Raw genomic sequence first — 25,025 nt, 5'->3', positions numbered from 1 at the left:
TCATTATGATACGTCAATGGTGGTAGGGCCAGAGAACTCACTCTGGGAGAAAGATCCAGAGAACATGGGTAAACTGGAAAGGGGACAGCTGGTGTGCGAGGGTACTCCAGGGCCTGCACTCCCTCCCCAAAGTGACAAACTCTTAGAGGAATTCCAAGAATTTAAAACAAAACATGGTGTTTAAAGGTTTGGAACACCCTCTTCCTAGTCAAGTTAAATATGCTCTCCATGGAACATTCTTCTCCAGCTCCAGAGAAGCTGTCATAAGACAAGCTCGATAATGATCCTCATTTGACAGAAGCCCCCCATGGGACACCGTGCCAATTCAAAGCAAGAGTTGGTGTTTTCGTGGGAGTTAACTCTACACTGGTTTATGATTATTCCCTAGGGGTTATTTCAGGTATGAAATGCTACCCACTCAAATCATAAGAAATAAAATCATAAAAATAACATAAGAGATGCATCTATTAAAAGGCATATGTTTACGACAATAGTGCCCAACAACAGAACATAAGAAGTCATACGATCGATAGATGAGAAATTATGATTTTCATAGAAAACACATTTTACCAACAAGTAAAAAATGAGATTTTCCCCCCACCATTTTGAAGTCCTATATCTGAGGAAGTACAAAGATACAGACAGGCAGGGATAGCAATTTTGTTTTTTAAAAAAGTGAGCAGGGCCGCCCGGGTGACTCAGTCGGTTAAGCGTCTGACTTCAGCTCAGGTCATGATCTCGCGGTTCGTGAGTTCAAGCCCCGCATCTGGCTCTGTGCTGGCAGCCCGGAGCCTTCATGGGACCGTCTCGCTCCCTCTCTCTCAGCGCCCCCTCCACTCATGCTGTCTCTTCCTCGAAATACATAAACTTTAAAAAAAAATTTTTTTAAGTGAACTTATTTCATGGATCCTGAAAGATGGAAGTCAGGTGAGATCAGATCGGCAAAGAGTCCGCAATCCAAAACGTGAGCAGAAGAAAGTTATAGCAAAAAGGTTTCAGAAGCATGGCTGGGTGGGAGCATGTGAGGGTGTGTGGTTGGTAAACCAGGGATGCTCTTAACTTGCAGGCAGCAGGTAGGGGAGGCAGCTGGTGGCCTGAGAAACCGTCGGTTTCTATGCCAACCGACTAGCATAGCCTGTAACAGCTGGGCCAGCACCGTCCTCTCCCGTTGGGGCCAACCAGTGACCAGCAACAGACTTGGACTGCAAGCTGGAACAGGGAGCGTGAACAGTAAGCCAGAAAGGAAGGCTTTGGGTGAGAGGTGATAACTGGGAACTGGGGATAACTGGGGGGGAACAGGAAGGAGCTGCCTGAACTACTGATTCAGCCTGTCCATTCGCATATCCTAGCCCTGCTCGCTATCAGGGAAGGGAGGACACCGTAAACAAAAACAGCACCCGCAGATGGCGGGGCAAGGACAGAGGGACACACAGAAACGTGAGTGGCGAACACACGATACTGACATCCGAGGGATGAAGCGCGAGATTTTAAGTGGAGACTTCATATTCTCAGAAATACGATGGTATCATCTCACTTGTGAAATAATCACAGGCTGATATAAAATTAAATGGCAACTCAATCCATGACCTGACTGCACAATGGCCACAAGTGACAAGAAAATGAGTAAGCTGGAAGGCCAAGTTGAGGAATTCTCCCTGAAAGGAAAAAAAAAACCATGGGAAGAATGAGAAAGACAAGCTAACGGACTTAGAGCACTGAAAGAAGGGTCTAGGAGGTACTTTGTCCTTTTCACATTCCAGAACAGAGTAGAAACGAAGCAACAGGAAGAAAGACACTCAATTCCTTAGAATAAAAAAAAAATCCCTTCTTACTAAACAGAATAAAATTAAAAAAAACAAACACAAAAGACTAGAGGGGAGCCTGGGTGGCTTAGTCGATAAAGCATCTGAGTCTTGATTTCGGCTCAGGTCGGGATCTCATGGTTCCTCCGTGAGTTCGAGCCCTGTGTGGGGCTCAGTGCCGACAGTGTGGAGCCTATTTGGGATTCTCTCTCTCTCTCTCTCTCTCTCTGCCCCACCCCCACTCACTCGTGCTCTCTCACTCTCAAAAATAAATAAACATTTTAAATAAATAAATTAAATAAATAAGTAAAAAAATAAATAAACTATAAAGAAAACACAAATATATTTGCCTGTAAGGAAATGCAAAACTCTAAAGGATAAAAGCGGCCATAGAAATAAGACATAACAGACTGAGAGAAAAATACTTGCAACCTGTAATAAACAACCATTAATGCTGAAAGTTACAAAGAATTACAAACAGAGAGAAGAAGAAACTCAAATGAAAACTGGACGAAACCCACGTTCATTACCATGACAATCCACAAAGTACAAATTAACTTTTTTTTAAAGTTTATTTATTTTTGAGAGAAACAGAGACAGAATGCGAGTGGATTAGGGGCAGAGAGAGAGGGAGACACAGAACCTGAAACAGGCTCCAGGCTCCGAGCTGTCAGCACAGAGCCCGACGTGGGGCTTGAACTCGCGAGCTGCGATATCATGACCTGAGCTGAAGTTGGACGCTCAACCGACTAAGCCACGCAGGCGCCCCGACAAAGTACAAATTAAAATAAGGAGAGCCCACACCCAATCTATGAGATTGCCCAAAAGGAACAGTGATAAAAGTAGATATTCAACAATAGTAACATACTGTAAGAGAGGGCATGCTTTCTGCCTTCTGGAGGACAATTTGCCAGGGTTTCTTAAATTTTTAACAACACGTATCCCCTGGATCCTGACTTCTATTTCTAGGTTCTGTCCCGGTTGCTAACAACAGTTATCTTTTTTTTTTTTTTTTTAATGTTCGTTTATTTATTTCGAGACATAGAGAGAGAGAGACAGAGAGAGAGGGAGGGAGAATGAGCAAGCTAGCAAGGGAAGGGACCAGGAGAGAGAATCCCAAGCAGGCTCTGCACTGTCAGCACAAAGCCCAACATGGGGCTCGATCCCACGAACGGTGAGATCATGACCTGAACCCAAATCAAGAGTTAGTCGCTTAACCAACTGAGCCACCCAGGCGCCCCAACAGTTAACTTCCATGAAGTGCTAGAAGCCAGATGTAGTTTTAAGCACTTTATGTAAGTTATTACCCTCCATGCTTTTAACAGCCTACAATAAAGGTTACTATTATTACCCTCGTTGTATAGATGAAGGAACGAACTCACAGAGGGGCCAAGGGACATTTCTTGAATCAAACAACAAATGGAGAAGGGAAGGCTTTGAGCCCGGGTAGTCTGACCCCACTGTCTACACTTAAGCACATGCTACTTTTTGAAAGATGTATTCTTATTTGTGCCAAAAACAAACACAGGGTGCTCATTACAGTATCATTTACACTGCCGAGAAAATTGAAAAAAAAAGCAGCAACTGTCAGTAGAGGAACTGAATAAATCACACATCATACTATGGAATGTTGCGTAGCATTTAAAATAATGGAGATATACTTGCATGGAAAACCATCGTCGCTCTTGAATACGTATCATGAAGCAAAAAAAGAGCTTATTGTGGGCTAATAGGGACATTACAGTATCATGTTAATTAAAAACATACACGTGTGGGGGCGCCTGGGTGGCTCAGTTGGTTGAGCGTCCGATTCTTGATTTTGGCCCGGGTTGTGATCTCACAGTTCGTGAGTTCGAGCCCTGCATTGGGCTGTGCACGGACAGTGTGGCACTTGCTTGGGATTCTCTCTCTCTCTCTCTCTCTCTCTCTCTCTCTCTCTCTCTCTCTTCCTTCCCTGCTTGTGCGTGCTCTCTCTCTCAAAATAAATAAACTTTTAAAAAACACACGTGTGTACATGTGTGTGTTTTAAAGGCACAGAAACGGGGAAAAGTGAACGAATCAAATGACACGCAGATAACAAATATTCTCCTGAGGGAGCGAAGCCCCGTGGGATTTCAGTGCAGGAAGGGGATGGGGTTCAAAGGGCATCTTCGGCTCTGTGTACATTTGGGGACCTCACACGGACATCTTTTTCTTACGTATCATTCTCACGTCTATTCACATGTACACATATTCACACACATGCTCACGTTCACGTCGACATAAGAAATTATGTACTTCTTACGTACGCTCACGTCTTTTCTTATGTGTAATTAAAGTGGAATCGAGGAAGCGTTTTCTTGAGCAGCTGCTAGCCGCCAGGATAATGCTATTCTCGTGGCCTTATTTCATGGAATTATTACTCATATCATTATTGTGATGATTACTGTTCTTACTGTTGCCATTCTCGTTGTTCATTTAACCACACTAAAGGAAAGGAAGATGCAGGGTCTTCAAATAACTTTGCTGCAAATGCTCGATACCTTCGGGGTATAGGTCTGAGCTCCGCTCTGTTGCGCGAGACGAGAAAAGTGCACTAACAGCATAGAAACAAGAGTGGAGAAACAGGTGCGCGGGCTACAAGGCACCCAGAAGAGCCAGGCTTACCGCAGCGATCTCGGATGACCAGGTTGCGGCCTTCCTTCAGGTGTATGGTGAGGAGGTAGGCAAAAGGACTGGGCAGGTTACTCACGCCATCGCCGGTTTCCCCAAACATCTGCACAGATGGAGAAGGAAGGTAAGTCTGGTGTCTGGGGACCGAGGAAGAGAATTTCAGGAACACCTCTTAACTTGAGAGCAAAAAAAAAAAAAAAAAAAAGGCGGGGGGGCAGGGGGTCGCCACCTTCAAGCCTCATCTGCCACCCCACCCGCCTTGATGACCAGGTTACTAGGTCTTACTAACATATCCTCTATAATTATCTCCAGTGGGATTGTATCCAAATTCACGATGGCATCCTTGCAATATTTAACTCCCCCTGCCCCCCAAATCACACAAGGGGTATTATGCCCTCGGAAGTATATCGGTATCTGAAATACCCTTCAACTCAGTGATTTCCTGTAGGATTCTTTCTTTCTTTTTTAATTTTTTTTCAGTTTCTTTATTTTGAGAGAGAGCAAGCAGGGGAGGGGCAGAGAAAGGGTCAGAGAGAGAGAGTCCCAAGCAGGCTCCAGCACTGCCAGCTCAGAGCCCGATGTGGGGCTCGAACTCACGAACCGCGAGATCATGACCTGGGCTGAAGTCAGGGGTCGGACTCTCAACCCACTGGGCCAGCCCGGTGCCCCTGCAGGATTCTTTCTTCTAGAACTCGCGGAGGAACACGAGGGAGGAAGTGGCAGGCAGAAATGCAGCTGTGGGGCTGGCCCCGACAGACATGTGAACGCTTCTGAGGTAAAGTGGCTTCCTCATTTTCTCCCCCTTCCCCCCAAGCCCTTCCACTCCCCTGCACCTCCTCCACGTGAAGGAAAAACGTTGCAGTTCACGTTCAGGACCGCTCAGCTGCCGGCCTCCGCGGCCCGCAGGTGCATAAGGCACCTGTCCCTCCTGTGTCCACATATGATGCCTTTGCATGCTCTCCCCTCGGCATATTTTTCCTCCATTCCCTGCCCCCGCCCCCCCGTGGTGTCTTCTACACTTGACCTTCAGTCTTCCTCCCCTCACCTTAGCTCACTCCCCTCCCCAGGAAGGCATCGACTCCCACAGGCCACCATGTTGAATGCAAGTCTCTTTTCGAATATTCATCAAATGAATCCAACTAAAGTTTCGAACCAGAGTTTTGCACTAGTCCCAATTGTTGTCTTTCCAGAGACAAGAGACAGATAAAGTAATTTATCGTTCACTTTTTTGACATTCAATTAATCGATTCTGTGGCTAGGTCTCCCTTGACGGCCTTCTTTTGAAAACTCCCCCGTCTAGGTTTCAAAGCACTTCAGAATGGCTTTGTCTCCTTTACTCTCCCACTCAACTGGAGAGCTGCTCTGTATTTTTAGAAAAATCCGTCCCCGTCTGACAAATCAATAGACTTGGAAGTAATCTCTTCCAGCTAGAATTCGCCAGGCCGGTCTTTGCAATGGTTCAGCGTTCTTGAAAAATAAAAGAGGCAAAGAAGTACAGACGTTTGGTAAGAAATATCTACAGTATTTGCTCTAGCGTTTGCTTTTAAGGCATTGTCACTCACAGATCGTTCTTCAAACTGCTGGGATGTCAGAGAAGCATTCAGATCACCACTGCCGCACAGCTTCTGTAAAGAAAAGAGAAAGAAACAACCTGCTTCAGGAAAGCAAAATGACATTAACCTACAGGGATATCCCCTCGAATGCGCCATCTGCACGCTCAGTTTCGGGTACGCAGGCTGCTTTTGCGCGTGTGTGGCAAGTCCTGGCAACAAAAGTTTGATTCGGTGGAATCCACCTGCCTGCAGCCTCGGCCGTCTTGGTCACGATCGGAGCATCAGTGTGGATAAGGCTGATTCTCCTCCACCACCGGGAGGCTCCATCGTCCCTAGTCCGTCCAGGGCTTGGCGTGCAAGCTGCTTTCTTCCAGTGAACAAAATGCGAGCAGGAGAGTCACCCCACCAGCGCCCTCCCCGGGCCTGCCTGGCCCCCCTGCCCACCGGAGAGAAATGGACGGATCATGTACCGGTGACCCGGGCTTGTCACGCAGGAGGAGACGTTTCAAAACGTGATCCGGAAGACCTTCCTCAAGCCGTACCTTCGTGAGACTGTACCGTCACCAACCCAGGGGTAAGAAATGCAAATTCTGAGCAAATGACCTCAGAATGAGAGGTGCCTATGTCTTCTAATTTAAGATGCCCAGGAGGGGCGCCTGGGTGGTTCGGTGGGTTACACTTCTGACTCTTAGTTTTGGCTCTGGTCTTGATCTCTTCGTCGGTGGGATTGAGCCCCGCGTCAGGATCTACACTGTGCAGAACCTGCTTGGGGTTCTCTCTCCCTCTTTCTCTCTACCCCTCCCATTCTCTTTCTCTCTCTCCCTCTCAAAAAAAAAAAAAAAAAAAAAATACCCAGGAAAGGATCCCACAGAGCAACGAAATGGGTAACAGTCAACAGTCAGTAGTCAGTGTAGGATACAGTAGACCTGTCCATTACGCAGGTTTTATACGTACAACACAGGTTCCGGAAGAATCTGGGGACTCCTTGAAGGTTTCTGGGGCTGGATGTAAGGATGGCTGTCTGTATGCAAAGGCAGAGTGGAAGGGAAATGAGCTAATGATCTTCTAGCATTTTTGGATATGTTTCTGTCTGTCGGGCACATTATCCAGGGCTGATTTCCTGTGTGAGAAACACGGGGTCTCTCCCTCCAAACAAGGCTGGGTAACTCTGAAGTCATAGGCAAACTGAGGCAGACAGCAGACCTGCGGAGGCTGCTTCAATGACCTTGAACCACTGAGGGGAGACGCGGGGACCAGGGGCACCATGGCCTCTTTGGTCTTTCCTGTCCATCGCATCCATCAGAGAGGTCCTGACACAGGGCAGACATCCCGCCTGGATGGTAGGCTGCCTTCCAAGGCAGTGACACGCAAACACACACACACACACACACACACACACACACACACACACATTCTTCGTCTCTGTCTCTCTCAGAGAGAGCTTCAGGCAGCAAGAGGCCCTGGGTTCCCCAGCACGAGGGCAGCTCTTCAGCCCCTAAGAGGCACGGCGGGAGGGTGAGGGGCCGTGAACAAGCAGGGGTTCTCTGGTCCACCCCCTCTGCATGCAGGGCCATCACAAAATGCTGCAACCAGGCAGCCATCGGCCCTGATCACAAGGTGGCCTGAAGCCTGACAAGTCCTTTCCCAGGAAGGACAGAGGCCCTGGGACTTCTGCACCCATGATTCTCACACCGGCCTCCTTCTCCACCAGTCCCAGGCCTAGCATCCCTAAGACTGCACACAGAATTCATTTACTTCAGATTGATTCACCAGGACCAAGGGTGACTTCAGGCACTTTGACCTTTCGTGAAGGCTCCCAGCCCTGTGGTCGGTCACCAGAGTGACCTTGGCCCTGGACATACCACTGCTGCCCAGCCAGGAAGAGAGCCCTAACCCTCAGTGCAGGAGAGCTGTTAGCAGACCAGAAAAGAGGGGACAGCCTCTACTAGTCATCTCCCCCCACCCCCCCCGCCCACCTCTTCACACTCCTATTTTGTTCTATGGGAAAGACACCCAGGATGGTTGGACAGGACTATCTGATGACCACTTTATGAGGACAATCAGAACCTTACTCAACTCCCCCAGTCTCAAAAGGTTTGCCCTTTTACAACACACACAGTATCTCCCGGAAGCTTAACAACCCCTCTTCTAAAAAATTTTTTTAATGTTTATTTTATTTTTGAGAGAGAGATGGAGAGAGAGAGAGAGAGAGAGAGAGAGAGAGAGAGTGGGGGAGGAGCAGAGAGAGAGGGAGACACAGAATCGGAAGCAGGCTCTAGGCTCTGAGCTGTCAGCCCAGAGCCCGACGCGGGGCTCGAACCCACGGACCGCGAGATCATGACCTGAGCCCAAGTCGGACGCTTAACCAACTGAGCCACCCAGGCGCCCCATAAGAACCCCTCTTCTACCTGATTTATGAAACCAAGAGAGCCCAGCCACGCTGCCACGTCCAGAGCCCACAAGGCACCACGTGCCGTCTGATGCTCTGTGGCCTGAAGACCCACCAATGTCTCCAGTTTTAGGAAAAGAATCGATGTTCCACTTAACCAATCCTGTGCAAAGGCAATTCCACAAAGCCCCCAGCGCTGGGATCAGGATTTCCATTTAAAGTACGTGGTCATTCGCCAAAGACCGTGGTGGTCCAGAATCTTCTACTGTCAAATACAAAGGAGGACGGCCAGGCGCTCAAAAACGTCAACCCTCAGAGGACACCCCAGACGCGCTCTCCCAACTTGGCCTCGTTGTATTAATTAGTCCACATCCCCACCGTGGCTTCCACACCATCAAAACTGACAGCTTTTATCCAAATATGTGATAAGCATTCCACTTACAACAACATGGAAATTAAATGTGAAGAATGACATTAATTCAACATTATGGCTGGTTTTACTCACAGAAAAGTCACACAACTTAAACTTACGGTTCCCACGGCCACCGTAACTGTCACACACCATATATACACACGAACGAAGGAAACCGATCACCGTAAAGAAGAACAGAAATGCTACATCGGCACCAGAGGACACGTTACAGCTGCTGGGGGACACATAACCTTGAATATTCCCCTACATTCTGCATAGAGCCTAAGATATTACCCACTGAATAAAAGGTACATTACTTCACTTCTTTGTCAACCCAGTAACCACGTCAACGGGCCTTTTCTTTAAAAACAGCACAATTAAGGGGCGCCTGGGTGGCTCAGTCGGTTAAGCACGCGACTTCGGCTCAGGTCATGATCTCACGGCTCGCGGGTTCGAGCCCCGCATCGGGTACTGCGCTCGCAGCTCAGCCTGGAGCTGCTCCGGATTCTGTTTCCCTCTCTCTCTCTCTCTCTCTCTCTCTCTCTGCCCCTCCCCTGCTCATGCTCTGTCTGCCTCTCTCTCCAAAATAAATAGATAAAAACAGCACAATTAAGATTTTCCTCAAAGGAGTCCCTGATACCCCACTATCATTAGAATATATTTTTGATGTTCTCAACAAGCATAATCAAGCCCTCTGTTTTTTTTATTTTACTTTTGAAAACTTAATGGTAAAATTGCCTTTTTGTATATGTGTACAGTGCTACATTGTTTATATGTTTATTTTGAGAGAGAGAGAGAGAGAGAGACCAAGCAGGGGAGGAGCAGAGAGAGAAGGAGAGGGAGAGAGAGAGAGAGACAGAGAGAGAGAGAGAATCCCAAGCAGGCTCCATGTTGTCAGCTCAGAGCCCAACATGGGGCTCAATCCCACGAACCCTGAGATCCCGACCTGAGCGGAAATCAAGAGTCACTTGCTTCACCAACTGAGCCACCCGGGTGCCTCCAATGGTACGGTTTTTAACACACACATATATTTGAGGGACCACAACAATCAAGGCAGATCTGTCACCCCATTAACACTTATTCGTGCTATCCCACTGGGGTTTAAATCATCCCCAGCCCGCGGCAGCCACCTGTCTGTCTTCCTCACGTAATTTCATCTTTTCCAGAATACCATACACATGGACTCAGCCAATATGCAAACATCTGACACTGACGTCGTTCACTCGGCCCAATGCCTTTGAAGCCCATCCAAGTCGTCCTCTGCAATCATTCAAACCATTTTGGTGGCCGAATAGTATTCGATCCTACATTTATGCATTTGGTGTTGGTTTCACAAATGCCAAACACGTTATTTCTAAGGACACAGGGAAAGATGAATAATTTTGAATATCGTAATGCTAGGGGCGCCTGGGTGGCTCAGTTGGTTAAGTGTCCAACATCAGCTCAGGTCATGATTTTGCGGTCCGTGGGTTCAAGCCCCGCGTCAGGGCTCCGTGCGGACAGCTCGGAGCCTGGAGCCTGCTTCAGATTCTGTGTCTCCCTCTCTCTCTGCCCCTCCCCTGCTCACTCTCTCTCTCTCTCTCTCTTTCAAAAATAAACATTAAAAAAATTTTAAATTGAATATCATAATGCTAAAAAAAGGCTAATAGGAAAAAAAGGTCTAATTACTTAGAAACATTCCAAAATTATGGCAATAACAACGTGGCATGAAAATTAGGATCTGGTTTAACCGTCTCTCCCATAACTCTCACTGCTGCCTTTTGGATAAGTGGTTTTGTGTTTTTTGTTTGCTTTTGTTTTCAATGACTGAGAGTTTGCATTGGTATTTCCACTCTACCTGAGCAGAAAAGGGTGGCAAGGTCATAAACTTTGCCTTCTCTTTAGGGAAGAGTCCTCTAGCTGCAGGAAGGCAAATTTATTAAAATTTAGCAGGATACAGGGAGATACGAGCATGGATGGGCCAATCATATAAAACAGAAAAGTCACCAAGGATCCTAAGAACAAGACACTGATGTGAATAAACAGTTTCCTTTTGTGTATGCTAAACGTGACCTTGTACAAATGCCACCTCCCATGTGGCTCATCCAAAGGCTCTCACCATGAAGTACACACAGGAAGCCAAATTATAAACCATGTAAACAACCGCGGGGGGTTTAAACTTCAGTAGGAGACATCAACCCACAGCCAGGAAAGCTAAATGAGGAAAAAGCTGGCTCAGGAGAGCGTTTCTACAGTCTCTGGAAAATACTCGGGACATGTCAGTATGGCAAGCAGTCCCCGTAAGACATATTGACTTAACCACTCCTCTCACGTCTAGGTTACCGAGAATCCGAACACTCTGGCTGACAGTGGTCACAAACACAAACACCCAACAAGACAAAGGAAGGAGTGAAATGAGCAAAGGGAATGGGATGGCGAGCCAGACCCTTAAGCACAGCCTGGATCCAGTGACAGAATCAAAACGACCCACAGGGCAACTAGAGAACAAAATTACGGTGTCTGGAGCACCTGCGGGGGGCTCAGTCGGTTAAGCGTCCGACTTCGGCTCAGGTCACCATCTCAATCCGTTCATGAATTCAAGCCCCGCACCCGGCTCTGTGCCGACAGCTCGGAGCCTGGAGCCTGCTCCGGACTCTGTGCCTCCCTCTCTCTCTGCCCCTCTTCTTCTCATGCTCTGTCTCTGTCTCTCTCTCAAAAATGAACAAACATGAAAAAAAATTAAAAAAAAAAAAAACTAGATGTCTGTTCAGAAAATTCAGGTCTACCAAATGGCTGAATCTATGCATATCGCGTTTTGACACAGCTTTTGCAGGAAGCTATTGATCATACAATCAAGGTACACGTATTTAGTTTCCCCCCCACTCCCAAGAGTGTTTTCTCTGTAAGTGATCACCCTGGAATAATAATATGCAAAATATAAGTCGTGTGTGTGTGTGTGTGCGTGTATGTGTGTACCTATATACCCTACTCAGTCACATGTCAGTATTAATCAGTGACCAGCAGGGGCGCCTGGGTGGCTCAGTCGGTTAAGCGTCCGACTTCGGCTCAGGTCATGATCTCGCAGTTCGTGAGTTCAAGCCCCGCGTCAGGCTCTGTACTGATGGCTCAGAGCCTGGAGCCTGTTTCAGATTCTGTGTCTCCCTCTCTCTCTGACCCTCCCCCGTTCATGCTCTGTCTCTCTCTGTCTCAAAAATAAATAAACGTTAAAAAAAAATTTAAAAAAAAAATCAGTGACCAGCAAATTACAATCCACCACCTACTTTTATAGATAAAGTTTAAACTTTGAAACACAGCCCCACCTATTCATTTGCATACTGTCTATGGCTGCTCTCAGGATACAGTCCCAGGGCTAAGAAGTTGCAATAGAGGCCATAGGGGCCACAAAGCTAGACATACTGATTATCCGGCCCTTCATGGAAAAAGTTGGCCCCTGGTATACTCAACCTTTCTTTTCCCGTTCAGTCATAGTTGTCCACTGACCTTTCACACGCTGTTTCCATGCTGTTACCAGTAGATAGTTTATTTCTTATTTTTTTTTAAATTTTAATGTTAATTTTTGAGAGAGAAACAGAGGACAGAGAGAGAGAGAGAGAGAGAACAAGTTGGGGAGGGGCAGAGAGAAACGGAGACAGAGAATCCAAAGCAGGCTCCAGGCTCTGAGCTATCAGCACAGAACCGGACACGGGGCTCGAACTCACGAACCCTGAGATCATGACCTGAGCCGAAGTTGGATGCTCAACCCACTGAGCCACCCAGGCGCCCCACTTGGAGATAGTTTAAAAGAATAATGGTCCCCTTTACGTTTGCTTAGCACTTTATAATATACAAATACACACGGACTCCTATTAACTTATTTTAAGGGGCCCACAGGCTGTCAGGAGTATCATCAATTTACAAATGAAGAAGTCCAAGTGAAGAGATAAATGGCTGCTCACTAAGGGAGACCAAAGAGTTAGGCGTTCCCTTGACTGACCTGGGTCCTCTATTCTTTTCACAGTGCCCAGACTTGCCCCAAATCCAAAGTCAGAACACCTCGCCCGGCATGCTGACCGGCAGCTCCCTGCAGGGGCAGACGAGGCCCGGGAGTCACAAAGACTCCGGTTCCCACCTGACTTGTTCTACTTCCTAGCTTCGCGTCCTTGAAAACGCGACCTAAAATTCAAGACGTGGGAACCTGCCCACAAGGGGCAAAAAAGACACTCACCTCGCCGACTGTTGGGAGAAAAATGCACTCATTCAAAGAGATCTACTGAGCATTACCGTGTTTCTGGGGCCGGACAGCGCACGAGGCTGCCTGTATGCAGAGCGAGCCAGACAGATGGTCCAAGGAGACAACGCTCATGTTCCATACCCAGCAAGGGTCCTGATACATAACCTCTCGGAAGGTGGTACCAGATTGGGGTTGCTTTCCTATTAGGACTATTATATTGCTCATGATTCGTATTAAGACAGGGGGTGTGTTTAGGAAGATGAGGAAGAAAACTCAATGACGGAGGTCACCAACCTGAGTCCCTCCCTTCATTCCCTCCACCACTCCCCTGACACTTGTATCATGACAGTTGGAGAGATGTCTAATGACGCCTCGGGCCCATGGGACCTCCCTTGGCACACAGGGCTCATCCGCCTAGGCAGGCTTCCTGCATGGCTCTCTCCCCAGGCAAAGCTTCTCCTTCAGCTATTCGCCGCCTATAGGGCAGGTATTGCAACGCCACCTGTATATTACAGATCCCTGCCTTGCGAGCAGCACAGTATTGAGCCCCCAGCGCTCCTCTGGATGGATGCCCCTGGTGGGTACCCCGGATAGTCCTCGTGGTGTAGCAGGACCGCCCGACAGGATGGGAAAGTCTGCATGATCCAGCCTCAGAAATAACTCTGACATCTGCTGCCACCTCCCCCGCTCCTGTCCTGCCACACGGCCGCCTGGCTGTTCCTGAAACACACCAGGTGTTCTCCTCCCTGCCTGGAGCCGGTGCACTTACTGTCCTCTGCCCTGCAGAGGCTTTTCCTCCAGACGTGCACACACCTTCCTTCCTCGCCTCCTCTAGGCCGCCGGGTAAATGTCGCCATCTCAGAAGAGGTCTTTCCTGGCCACTCCGGGCAGAACTGCCACCCCAGCACTGCGCAAGCATCTTCTGTGCTTTGTTTTTCCCCTTCCACCTACCCCTCTCTGAACCTATCTGTAGCCTGCCACTGTTGAGATCAGGATAGGCTCTCCAGGAGGAAGTGGATTTTTGTCTCCCTTCTTGACCGCTGGGTTCCTGGCGCCCCGAGCAGCGTCGGCACATGCGAGGTGCTCAACGCGTGAGAAAGGAGGGAGGGAAGAAGAAACGGGGCACCCAAGCTGTGAAAGACCCTGCAACGTGGCGGACACGCCTGGCTCGCCGACACCATGAGGCTGAGTGATGATTTGGGGGATAAACCAAGAATCGTAAAAGGGCCCGAAATTGAAGTGCAGAGACACTAATGTACTCGTTCACCAGCTGGAGGCCCGTTCCTCTGCACCGGTTTGTCATTTTTCTTCTTTGTGGTCACTAAACTGAAGCTCTGTGGTTGCCGAGTAGCGGTTCTAGAAACATCCCAATCAGGTACTTCTCTAAACCACTCAGCTCATCTATATAAGCTGGCACCAAAGCTAGTTATTTAAAATACCAACTGCCAAATGAAATGTCAGGAAAGGATGTATCCCGGTGGGGGCGGGGGGGGGGGGTGGGAATTACATGAATGAGGGAGGGGGGGCAGTAATCCTTCCATTCAGGGTTATTAGTTGCCGGCCATCATAATAAACCCATTCAAGCACTATAATTACCCCTGTATTTAAAAAGGCACAGTGGGGGTTGCCTGGGTGGCTCAGTCCATTAAGCATCCCACTTCGGCTCAGGTCATGATCTCACAGTTCGGTTTGTATGTTTCAGCCCTGGAGCCTGCTTTGGATTCTGTGTCTTCCTCTCTCTCTGCCCCTCCCGTGCTCACTCTCTGTCTCAAAAATAAAAGCATTAAAATAAATAAAAAATATAAAAGGGCACAGTGGACACAGAGAAATAACAACCAATATCTTCCTTTCATTACCAACTTTTTTAGATCACCAACTCGGAGGTGTCCCAGGTTAAAGGATCACATTTCCAAACTCCTTGCTGTGCACACAGTTTTGTGTACGGGCTTTGGATTCAGAGAGTTCCCAGATTGGGATCCTAGCTCTAACACTACCTGGATGACCTTAGGTAAGCCATTAAACCTTCTCAGCCCTCATTGCATTCTGGAAAGTGTACTGATAAAAATAACTATAGTAACACGAATAAATACAAATATAATCATAGCAGTGAGCCCATGCCTGCCCCATAGTTTTGGGCCACGAATTCTCTATATTTTTTTTTAGGCTTAAAACTTTATTTTGAATGAAACTTAACTACTAGGCTTTCCTCCCTACCTACCTGAGTCTTAGGCACATAACATGCCCTCCCTGACCACCTGCTCAGAGCGACCCTCTCTACTGACCTCAAATGGTCAGCTAGCACTGACCGGGGACTGAGACCACCTCGGATCCTTGGTCATGTTTTCCAATATCTGGGGCTACTCTCAACTACATCATCAACACAGAGGACGGGAACCAGAGGCAACTTTCTGTATTTCCTCAGTACCCGATTTTACAAGGCAAGAGAGAGCATCTCGTAAAATAAGTACTAGGGAAGGAAGTGAGAAGAAAATGCAAAGAAAAAAAAATAAAAGAAAAGCTATTCTCCCTCTGGGTCTCCTTAACTGTAGCTTCTCCATATTTAATCTGACATTTGGGAAGTCCATTAGTGCTCACTGTACATCCCCCTCCAACCCCCCCATCCAGGGCCTCCATGTATCACCACCTTCCTCAACCAGCTGAACTTCTTAAGGCTCCACAGCACCTAGCATGGTGTGTGGCTTAAAAGTCAGCTTCAGAGGGATGCCTGGGTGGCTCAGTTAAGCATCCGACTTCAGCTCAGGTCATGATCCCACGGTTCACGAGTTTGTGCCCCGCACCGGGCTCTGTACTGATGGCTCAGAGCCTGGAGCCTGCTTCGGATTCTGTGTCTCCCTCTCTCTCTGCCCCTTCCCCACTCATTCTCTCTCTCTCTCTCTCTCTCTCTCTCTGTCTCTCTCTCTCAAATATATAAAAACATTAAAAACATTATTTTTTGAAGTCAGTGTCAGAGAAACATGAGTCAATATATTTCACATAAACAAGGTTTGCAGAAAGCTGGGCAGGAAGAAAAAGAAGGCATCATCTCTGTTCCTCAGGAGCTTCCAATCTAACACGAGGCCAATTTCTAAATAACCAACTAAATACAAGGTGGGGTCAATACACCTAACAGATTCCCCAAGTTTTTCCAGGCCCTGATATAATTATCACTCCGTACACACTAATGAAGTTGAGGTTTATTATGATTTGACAACCATGAAACAGTGTGCTGTTGCTATCAAAATAACAGGAATATAAGGTGCCCTTTACCACCTCCCGTGCCCAAGTTTTGGTGATGGCAGCAAGGAGAATAAAACTGTAAGACCACCTTTCATCCATCAGAGGCCCGACATACAAAGTCATTGAAAGCAGGCAATCTGGTTGCCAGGCAACCATGAAACCCTGAAACCTGAAAGTGAAAATAAACAGCTAATAAATTAATGTGTCCATCAATAAAAAGGGAAAGGTCATGCAAGAAAGCCTGGGTAAAAGTTTGGACTCGTCCTTGAACCTTACGGGGGGAAGAGACAGCCTATGCCACAGGACTTTAAGAATCGTGGCTTCGTGGCCTAGGCAGGTTGGCCATGTGGATATGGAGGTCATTGGCTCAAGCGAACAAAGTGTGAGCATGTCAAGATCTCCTTTGCACCTCAATCTCTATTGCGAGATGGATGGCTTACCAGACACCATTCAGTGTGGAACCTACCCGTCCTCCTTGCAGGGATTCATGTTCGTAAAACAATCTCCCGATTCTATGTGATCTCATGTAGGCCGACTTCCAAGAGTCCATACGCCTAACAGATTCCCCAAGTTTTTCCAGGCCCTGAGATAATTATCACTCCCTACACATTAATGAAGTTGAGGTTTATTACGATTCGACTTCCCAAGTAACTCGACAATCATGAAACAGTGTGCTGTTGCTATCAAAATAAATATTAGAGTCTATACGGTATTTAACCCTCATTACGAACAGTCAAGGTTGTCATTTATAGCTCTGTCTCGTGAGCATTGGGTTATCATGAGTTGGTCCTCGGAGCCAGATGGCCGCTGGACAGTTAATACAGGTCTAGGAGGCAGGTGACCTTCTCAGGGTCTTACCCAGGGACACCTTTGCCCACTACCAATTTGCTTTCCCTTCGCTACCTCCCTTACCTGTTCCAAACCCTTTCTTCCTCTACAGATGTCTGCAGAAAGCAGAATGAGGTTAGCGCTCGGTAACAGCAAAAGTGGCATGCCAGGCAAACAAAAGCAGGGTAATTAACACTGACTGTACAGTCGGGAAAACGCTCACAGGGAGGGAGAATTTGATGGGTGAGAGGGTTTCCTGGAAGAGAAGTACGAGACGAAGAAGTGAGGAGGAGAAGGAGGTGAGATGCATAAACGAAAATGTCAGTGAAAAGCAAGGAAAGTGAGACAGCCTCACGGCATTCATGGGTTTTTCACTTGGGCCACCCGGCGGGTAACAGTGATGTTGCCAAGAAAAACTGTCTCTGTGTGTGAGAGCACTTCAGGGACACAAAATTCTGTCAGAACAAGTTGAGATCGGGTTTATGTGCAATGCCCACGGCGATCAGAATTGAGGGCCCAAAGAAAAGTCTGGAGAATCCTCTTCGACCAACGTATCCTTTATTCTAAACCTACTTTCTTCCATTTTGGTTTTATGGCTGGTTGAAGCACCTTCAGAGACTCTTCCAAGGCTCCATGTGGCTTCTCTGTTCTCACATTCTTTCTTCCTCTTCCTTCTTAATGTTGTGCTTTGCTTCCTCATTCCATTTCCCCATAACTGTCAACCTGCACCTTGCTTCCCTGCTGACACTGGCAGGACTAAGAAGAAACTAGAAAACATTCAGACACCATCATTTGGGGTCTTATCCCACGGCTGCGGGCTCAGCCTGGTACCAAGTTGCCATTGCATAAAAAACATGGAAGACAAACCCCAATGGGTGCCTCCGACCACAGAAGTTCCTTTCCTTACCCCTCTAGAAAGCTACAAACAAAATAAGTCACAGCAAGGATACTCGGTGAACATCTGATTGTCCCTGTGGGGCACTGGGTTTGTCACTTGCCAACCCCTTCCTCCCCACTCCTTCCTTCCCCCAATTCCATGAAAGTGATAGAAACCTGGCCACTATTCATTAGGAAGGAAACAGATGGCCCACATCCTAGATACAGATTAGCCAACCCCAAAACTCACGGATTCCCCAGGACTTCCACCTTCATTGAAAAAAAAGAGAAGATGGGGTGCCTGGGTGGCTCAGCCCGTTAAGCGGCCGACTTTGGCTCAGGTCATGATTTTGTGGTCCATGAGTTTGAGCCCCGCTTCGGGCTCTGTGCTGACAGCTCAGAGCCTGGAGCCTGTTTCAGATTCTGTGTCCCTCTCTCTCTAACCCTCCCCCTTCATGCTCTGTCTCTCTCCGTCTCAAAAGTAAATAAATGTTAAAAAAAATTTTTTTATTTAAAAAAAGAAAAAAAATAAAATAAAATAAAATAAAAAAAAAAAAGAAAAAAAGAAAAAAAGAAAAAAAAAGAGAAGAACAGATTTAAAGCCAGTATCGGACTTGGGCTATAAAGTCTACCCCTGTCTAAATCTCTGTTTTTCAGTTAATGTCATACAAAAAGAAATTTCATTTACAGTATGATGTGCTTCTTTAAAAAAAACAAAACAAAAAAAGAAAATCAGACTTTAATTAAATCATAAACTGACGAGAACTCACAACAAAGACACTAACAAAAACCGTCCTAACCTGAATGTACACATTGCTATCATTGATTTCCTCATTACACAAATATGGAGTGAGCAGATGGTATGTGTCAGGCACACAGCAAGGCCCTCAGAAAACAAAGACAAATTAGATGCAACTCCCTTGGATATACCCACTGACCAAATTACACAGCCTAGTGGAGAAGATAAGCGAGGGAGTGACTAACTTCTATACTATGTAATAAGCTCGAGATCCTTGGGTAGTGGGAAAAGCCCACCCAATATGGTGGGGGGGGGGGGGCAACAGAAGGAGGGCGGGTAGGCAGAGCAATGGACAAGAGAGAATCGCGGGGAGGAGAAGAGAGAGAGGGAGAGAGAGAGAGAGAGAGAGAGAGAGAGAGAATCCCAAGCAGGCTCCGCGCTGTCAGCACAGGGCCCAACACGGGGCTCAATCTCACGAACCCTGAGACCCTGACCCGACCCCAAATCAAGAGTCAGATGCTTAACCGACTGAGCCACCCCGGTGCCCATTTGCTTTCTTTCAAAGGGCTGAGCTAAAGGAGAAAATTAATGAAAATGTTCTATTGGTAAAGGACTAGGAATTGCAAGATTTTTTGGAGTTAGTCCTGAGAAGAAAAAATAACCACTGGCAACCAACCATCTGCCAACCAGCCGTTCACCATCACTAACCAGCCCCTTAGCCCAGCCCACCCTTCCCAGCATACATCGCACCAGAAAGTTCTTCAAGCCTTTGTTTCAGGTGCAGCAAAATGCTCACTACCCCCACCTACCCCACCCACAGGCCCGTGTTCACCATATTTCTTCACCTATCAAACCTACGCCGGCTTGCACAATGCCTCACATGACACATCTATGACCCACGCGCTGATTTCTCCTACCTCCTAAGCTGCCAAGAGGCAAGGCTTGGATGTTTTGCACAGTTTCAGTATCTGCTTGCCTTTTCTGCTGCCTTTAGAGCTGTACAAAGCTGTCTCTCAATACAACAGAACTTGAAGGCAGGGTCACTCTCCCATCCATTTCTATTTCCAGCCGTAACCCTTATGGTGCCCCAGAGTAGGTATGCAAATATTTATAGTCCGCAAAACAGTTTCACAGCACTAACTTAAAATAAAAAAATTCTAATCTGAGAGCGTTAGCCGGTCAAAGCCAAGAAACCCACCCATTTTTTTTTTCTGATAACTTATAAGTACCAAGATAAAGATTAACTTCAGTATCTAATTCTCAATGTTACCCCCTTCCCACTCAACTGTGAATTATGAGCTATGTTTAATAATTCACCTAATTTATATTTTGATGAACAGAAATAGAACCTTTCAATTTATAAACAACAATAAAAACCATAACCTCATTGCAAAACGAATTTCCTAAATGCAAGGGGCAGTGAAAAAGATAGTCATTGAATGGCTAAGGGTGTTTTATTGTAATGTTTCCAAAGGAATCTGGTCACACCTTCCAAGTACCCACGATCCATTCTGTAATGACACCCAAAGATATGACATAATTAACAGGCTTTGGTTCTGAAAGTAAAACCAAAATGCTCAGTTAAATAACCAGCTTCCCATGCAATTATAACATTAACCTGGAATATAAAAAAAAAAACAAAAACAAAACTTAACTTCCCTCAACACCACAACATACTTCAGTGCCATTAATGTGGAAATTTAAAAAAAAAAAACTAATATCATCCAAATCATGATTTAGTAATCTGGTGGCTGAATTTACATGAAATTCATTCTAGAAGTACAAGATTTGTCTCATAACTAGATTTGGTTCTTTTATCTTATTGAAATACCAGAGCTTTGTAAAATCAGTGAATCTGTAAGAATTTGCATCCTTCAGATTTCTTGCTTTTGGTGTTTTTTAGAGCATGCAAGTGAAGCTGTCCACAAACCAGTATCCACACGTGTGCCCTAGCACATACACATGTGCACACGCCCATGCATTCTTGCGTATGGAGGACCGAGCAGTGGTGGAGAGAGAGACACGTGTACGCTTAAAGCAGAAAGTTCAAGGAAAAGTTATGCTCTTAATTTCTTTGGCAGGGAGATGGAAAAAGGCAAACCCATCCAATAGGGCTTTTAATGCCTTAAAGTATCCCAGAAAGGTTGTCTGTAATAGTTTTAAAATACACAGAGGTCAACCCTAAAACAGACGGGAACAGTGGGTGCAATCAATATCACCTGAATCTACATTCTTGTAAATGACATTCTTTCCATCCAAGCTAACCACAAAAATAACTCCCAACCAAATTTTCCAAGGGCATCGAGTGCACTTAAAACAGAGAGGAAGAAAGAAAGAAAGAAAGAAAGAAAGAAAGAAAGAAAGAAAAGAAAGGAAAAAGGAATAGGAAAGCGCCCAGCCCTGGTCTCACCTCCGGCTCTTCCAGTGCATCTTCTTCAAGGGGAGTTTTCTGGAGCAGATCCAAGATGTCATTGCTGGAAGGTCTCCTGTCCTCGGCAGGAGAGGCATAGGCCTCCTCGGAGTCTGTTTCCCCCACGTGGAGGTGGCCTGCTTCTTCCTGGCTCCAATCCAATTCTTCTTCAGACTGTTTCAAGGAGCTACTGCTGCTCTTGGGAAAGATCCCTGCAGTCGACAGGCTGCTGGGCACTGAGGTATAGGACGACTGGGGCCCAGAGTAAGGCCGCCCCTCTGGGGCCAAGGCCTCGGCCTCCAGGAGGTCAGGGACAGAAAGGCTGAGGCGGCGGTCCAGGGGACGCCTTGCCCTTAGATCTAGGGGTTTGTTTGCATTCTTCTTCACCCTCCTCTTGCTCAGGTTGATTAACAAAGGCCTGGTCCGCTGTTTCAAAGAGCCCCAGACAGATGGTTTATCCATATCCATGACTGCATGAAGAACCAGGAAATCACTCCATGAGAGAGTGTCTCTCTACGGAAAACAACTTCAGTGGATCCTAGAAAACAGAATATAAGAAGACAGAACATGAGCCTTCGCGGCGGTAGCCGAGCACATCAAAGCTTAAAATGTGACTTGAAAGTCTCACATTTTCCACTAAGGGATCAAGACTGAAGCATTTGATCGGTAATGTCTGCAAGTATTTTTTTTAATGTTTTTTAATGTTTTATTTTTATTTTGGGGGTGGGGGGAGGGACAGAGAGAGAGGGAGACACAGAATCTGAGTGTGAGTGATAGGAATGCCCCACAAATAAATATGTAATTACACAGACTGGTAAATGCTATGCAGGAAAGGGGGTCATTTGAGATATTACAGATTGGACTCAATAGGGATCAAATCAAAATCAAATTTGGATACAAGAAAATGAAACGGGACCACTTTCTTTCACCAAACACAAAAATAACTTCAAAATGGATTAAAGATCTGAACAAGAGACCTGAAACAATAAAAATCCTGGAAGAGAGCACAGGCAGTAATCTGACATTGGCTGTACCATTTTTTTTTTTAGATATATCTCCTGAGAGAAGGGAAATAAGAGGAAAAACAAACTATTGGAACTACATCAAAATAAAAAGCTTCTGCACAGCAAAGAAAACAACAACAGTCAACAATCAGGCAACATGCTGAATGGGAGAAGATATTTTCAAATGACATATCTGATAAAGGGTTAGTATCCAAAATATGTAAAGAACTTATATAATTCAACACCCAAGAAATAAGTAATCCAATTAAAAGTGGGCAGAAGACATGAACAGACATTTCTCCAAAGAAGACATCTAGATGGCCAAAAGACACATGAAAAGATGTTCAACATCACTCATCATCAGGAAAATGCAAATCAAAGCTACAAGGAGATATTACCTTAAGTCTGTAAGAATGGCTAAAATCAAAATCATAAGAAACACCAAGTGTTGGCGAGGATGTGGAGAAACAGGAACCCCTATGCGCTGTTGGTGGAAATGCAAATTGAGGCAGCCACTCTGGAAAACAGCATGGAGGTTTCTCAAAAAATTAAAAATAGAACTATCCTATGATCCAGGAATTGCACTACTGGGTATGTACCCAAAGAAGAGAAAAAAATTAATTCCAAGGGATACGTGTGCCCCTATGTTTAATGCAGCATTATTTACAACAGCCAAACTATGGAAGCATCCCAAGTGTCCGTCAAGAGATAACGGGATAAAGAAGGTGTGGTAGAAATATTTGTGTAGGGGCGCCTGGGTGGCTCAGTCGGTTGAGCGGCCGACTTCGGCTCAGGTCATGATCTCGCGGTCCGTGAGTTCGAGCCCCGCGTCGGGCTCTGTGCTGACAGCTCAGAGCCTGGAGCCTGTTTCAGATTCTGTGTCTCCCTCTCTCTGACCCTCCCCCATTCATGCTCTGCCTCTCTCTGTCTCAAAAATAAATAAACATTAAAAAAAATTAAAAAAAAAAGAAATATTTGTGTATACATATACACAATAGAATATTATCCATCCATAAAAAAAAGGAAGTCTTGCTTGCTACTTGCAAAACATCGATAGAGACAGAGAGTACAATGCTAAGCAAAACAAGTCAGAAAAAGACAAATACCAGGGCACCTGAGTGGCTCGGTCGGTTAAACATCTGACTCCTGATTTTGGCTCAGATCATGATCTCACAGTTTGTGAGATAGAGCCCTGCGTCGGGCTCTGTGCTGACAGTGCAGAGCCTGCTTGGGATTCTCTCTCTCCTCTCTCTCTCTGCCCCTCCCCTGCATGTTCTCTCTCTCTCTCAAAATGAATAAACCGAAGGGGGGGGGGGGGTGGGGAAGACAAGTACCATATGATCTCACTCACATGTTCAATTTAAGAAACAAATGATCAGCGGTGCCTGGGTGGCTCAGTCGGTTAAGCATCCAACTTCAGCTCAGGTCATGATCTCACGGTTGGTGGGTTCAAGCCCCGCGTCAGGCTCTGTGCTGACAGCTCAGGCCTGCTTCAGATTCTGTGTCTCCCTCTCTCTCTGACCCTCCCCTGCTTGTGCACTGTCTCCCTCCCCCGCCGCTCTCTCTCTCAAAAATAAACATTAAAAAATCTTTTCAAATAAAAAAAAGAAACAAATGATGAGAGAGAGAGAGACAGAGAGAGAGAAGCCGTAAGTAGACTCTTAACTACAGAGAACAAACTGATGGTTACCAAGGGGGAGGTGATTGAGCAGTTGGGAATTAAAGAGTATAATTATCATGATGAAAAATCATGTTTTTAAAAAAGATATTTATCTGAAGGACTTAGAGATTTAACCCAAAAAAATCAAATTTGGAGAAATAAACCTTATTCTGTGTGTCAGGTAGCTCATAATAGACCCTTCCAGAACAAAAAAGAGCAGTGGGTCAGATCATTCTGACCTGCCTCTATTCCACTGTCATGTTTGGCTGAGGATAAAAGAGGCCAAGAGCCACAACAAAACACATTTTCTAAAATCAAGGACTCCAAGCGTTTGTATTCGGCCCTATCTCACTCCAAGACAGGATATTTAGCCATAGAGAAGTTATTGCCTTTCGAAGAGCAGGACTGTGAGAGTCCACAGCCTTTGCCAGATGACCACCAGTACAGGCAAGAGCTTCTCCCAGGATGAAATGGGTATCTTCAGGAGGCAATGCAGAGATGAAAAGCTAGGGTTCTAGAGACAGACTCCATGGGTTGGAATTTTGCTTTGCTACATCCTACTTAGAGGTACCATCAGGGGCAAGCCATTGTACTAAGCCTCAATTGTCTCACCTATCCAATGGGGATTATATTATCTGGTGTACAAACAGAATGACACAAAGTGCAAGGCACAGTGTCAAAGGCAGAGAAAGTGTTCATTGAAGAGAAACTATTTTTTTAATCTTGACTGATACTGTTGTCATCATTTCCAATTTTGGCATCTTACTCAATTTATTCAAAATCTCTGGATCTCATTATTATTTCAATTTTACGGAGCTTAACCATAACTACCTCATTGGCCTCTTGTGAAGACTGAATCAATTAGTCTATATTAGGTGTTTAGAACACTGCTTGGCACAGAGTAAATATTTAAGACAATGTTAGCTAGTTTTTAAATTATTATAATTTCAATTATTGCACACTGAGTCATTCTAGCTTTGAAAGCACAAAATATTTTACCACTTTTTGCTGCTTTTTAAAATGTTGCTCTAAATATAAACCTCTATTTTGCATTAGTAAGACACAAATACATTATTTCACATCTCATAATTTAACTTGCAAATATGCTAAAAAGGATTGTTTCTATCTTCATTTAGAAATATTTTAGTCAATTAGGATTTGGTTGAATGTTATATAAATGTTTATTAGATCTAGTGGGTTAATGATTCAGTTCTTCTATACTCTTGCTCAGTTTCGGTCTACTAGTCTTACCT

At 45.9% G+C, this 25,025-nt stretch overlaps 1 protein-coding gene and 1 long non-coding RNA gene across 6 annotated transcripts in view; both read right to left on the bottom strand.

Moving 5' to 3' along the window:
• LOC132668744 (uncharacterized) overlaps positions 1–25,025 on the bottom strand; it is a 324,417-nt gene that overhangs the window by 193,464 nt on the left and 105,928 nt on the right. The window lies entirely within an intron of this gene.
• MCTP2 (multiple C2 and transmembrane domain containing 2) overlaps positions 1–25,025 on the bottom strand; it is a 239,439-nt gene that overhangs the window by 164,466 nt on the left and 49,948 nt on the right. For all 5 annotated transcript variants that reach the window (XM_078448969.2, XM_078448972.2, XM_078448971.2 and 2 more), the window contains exons 2-4: positions 21,109–21,646; positions 6,017–6,079; positions 4,449–4,557 (exon numbers count right to left, since the gene is read on the bottom strand). In XM_078448969.2, the coding sequence (XP_078305095.2) occupies positions 4,449–4,557; positions 6,017–6,079; positions 21,109–21,576 (640 nt within the window). In that variant the 5' untranslated portion in view covers positions 21,577–21,646. The remainder of the gene's footprint in view (positions 1–4,448; positions 4,558–6,016; positions 6,080–21,108; positions 21,647–25,025) is intronic.

Source organism: Panthera onca, chromosome B3, assembly GCF_046562875.1.
Source record: "Panthera onca isolate mPanOnc1 chromosome B3, mPanOnc1 haplotype 2, whole genome shotgun sequence".
Classification (NCBI taxonomy): Eukaryota; Metazoa; Chordata; class Mammalia; order Carnivora; family Felidae; genus Panthera; species Panthera onca.
This window is presented reverse-complemented; position numbering and strand designations above follow the sequence as displayed.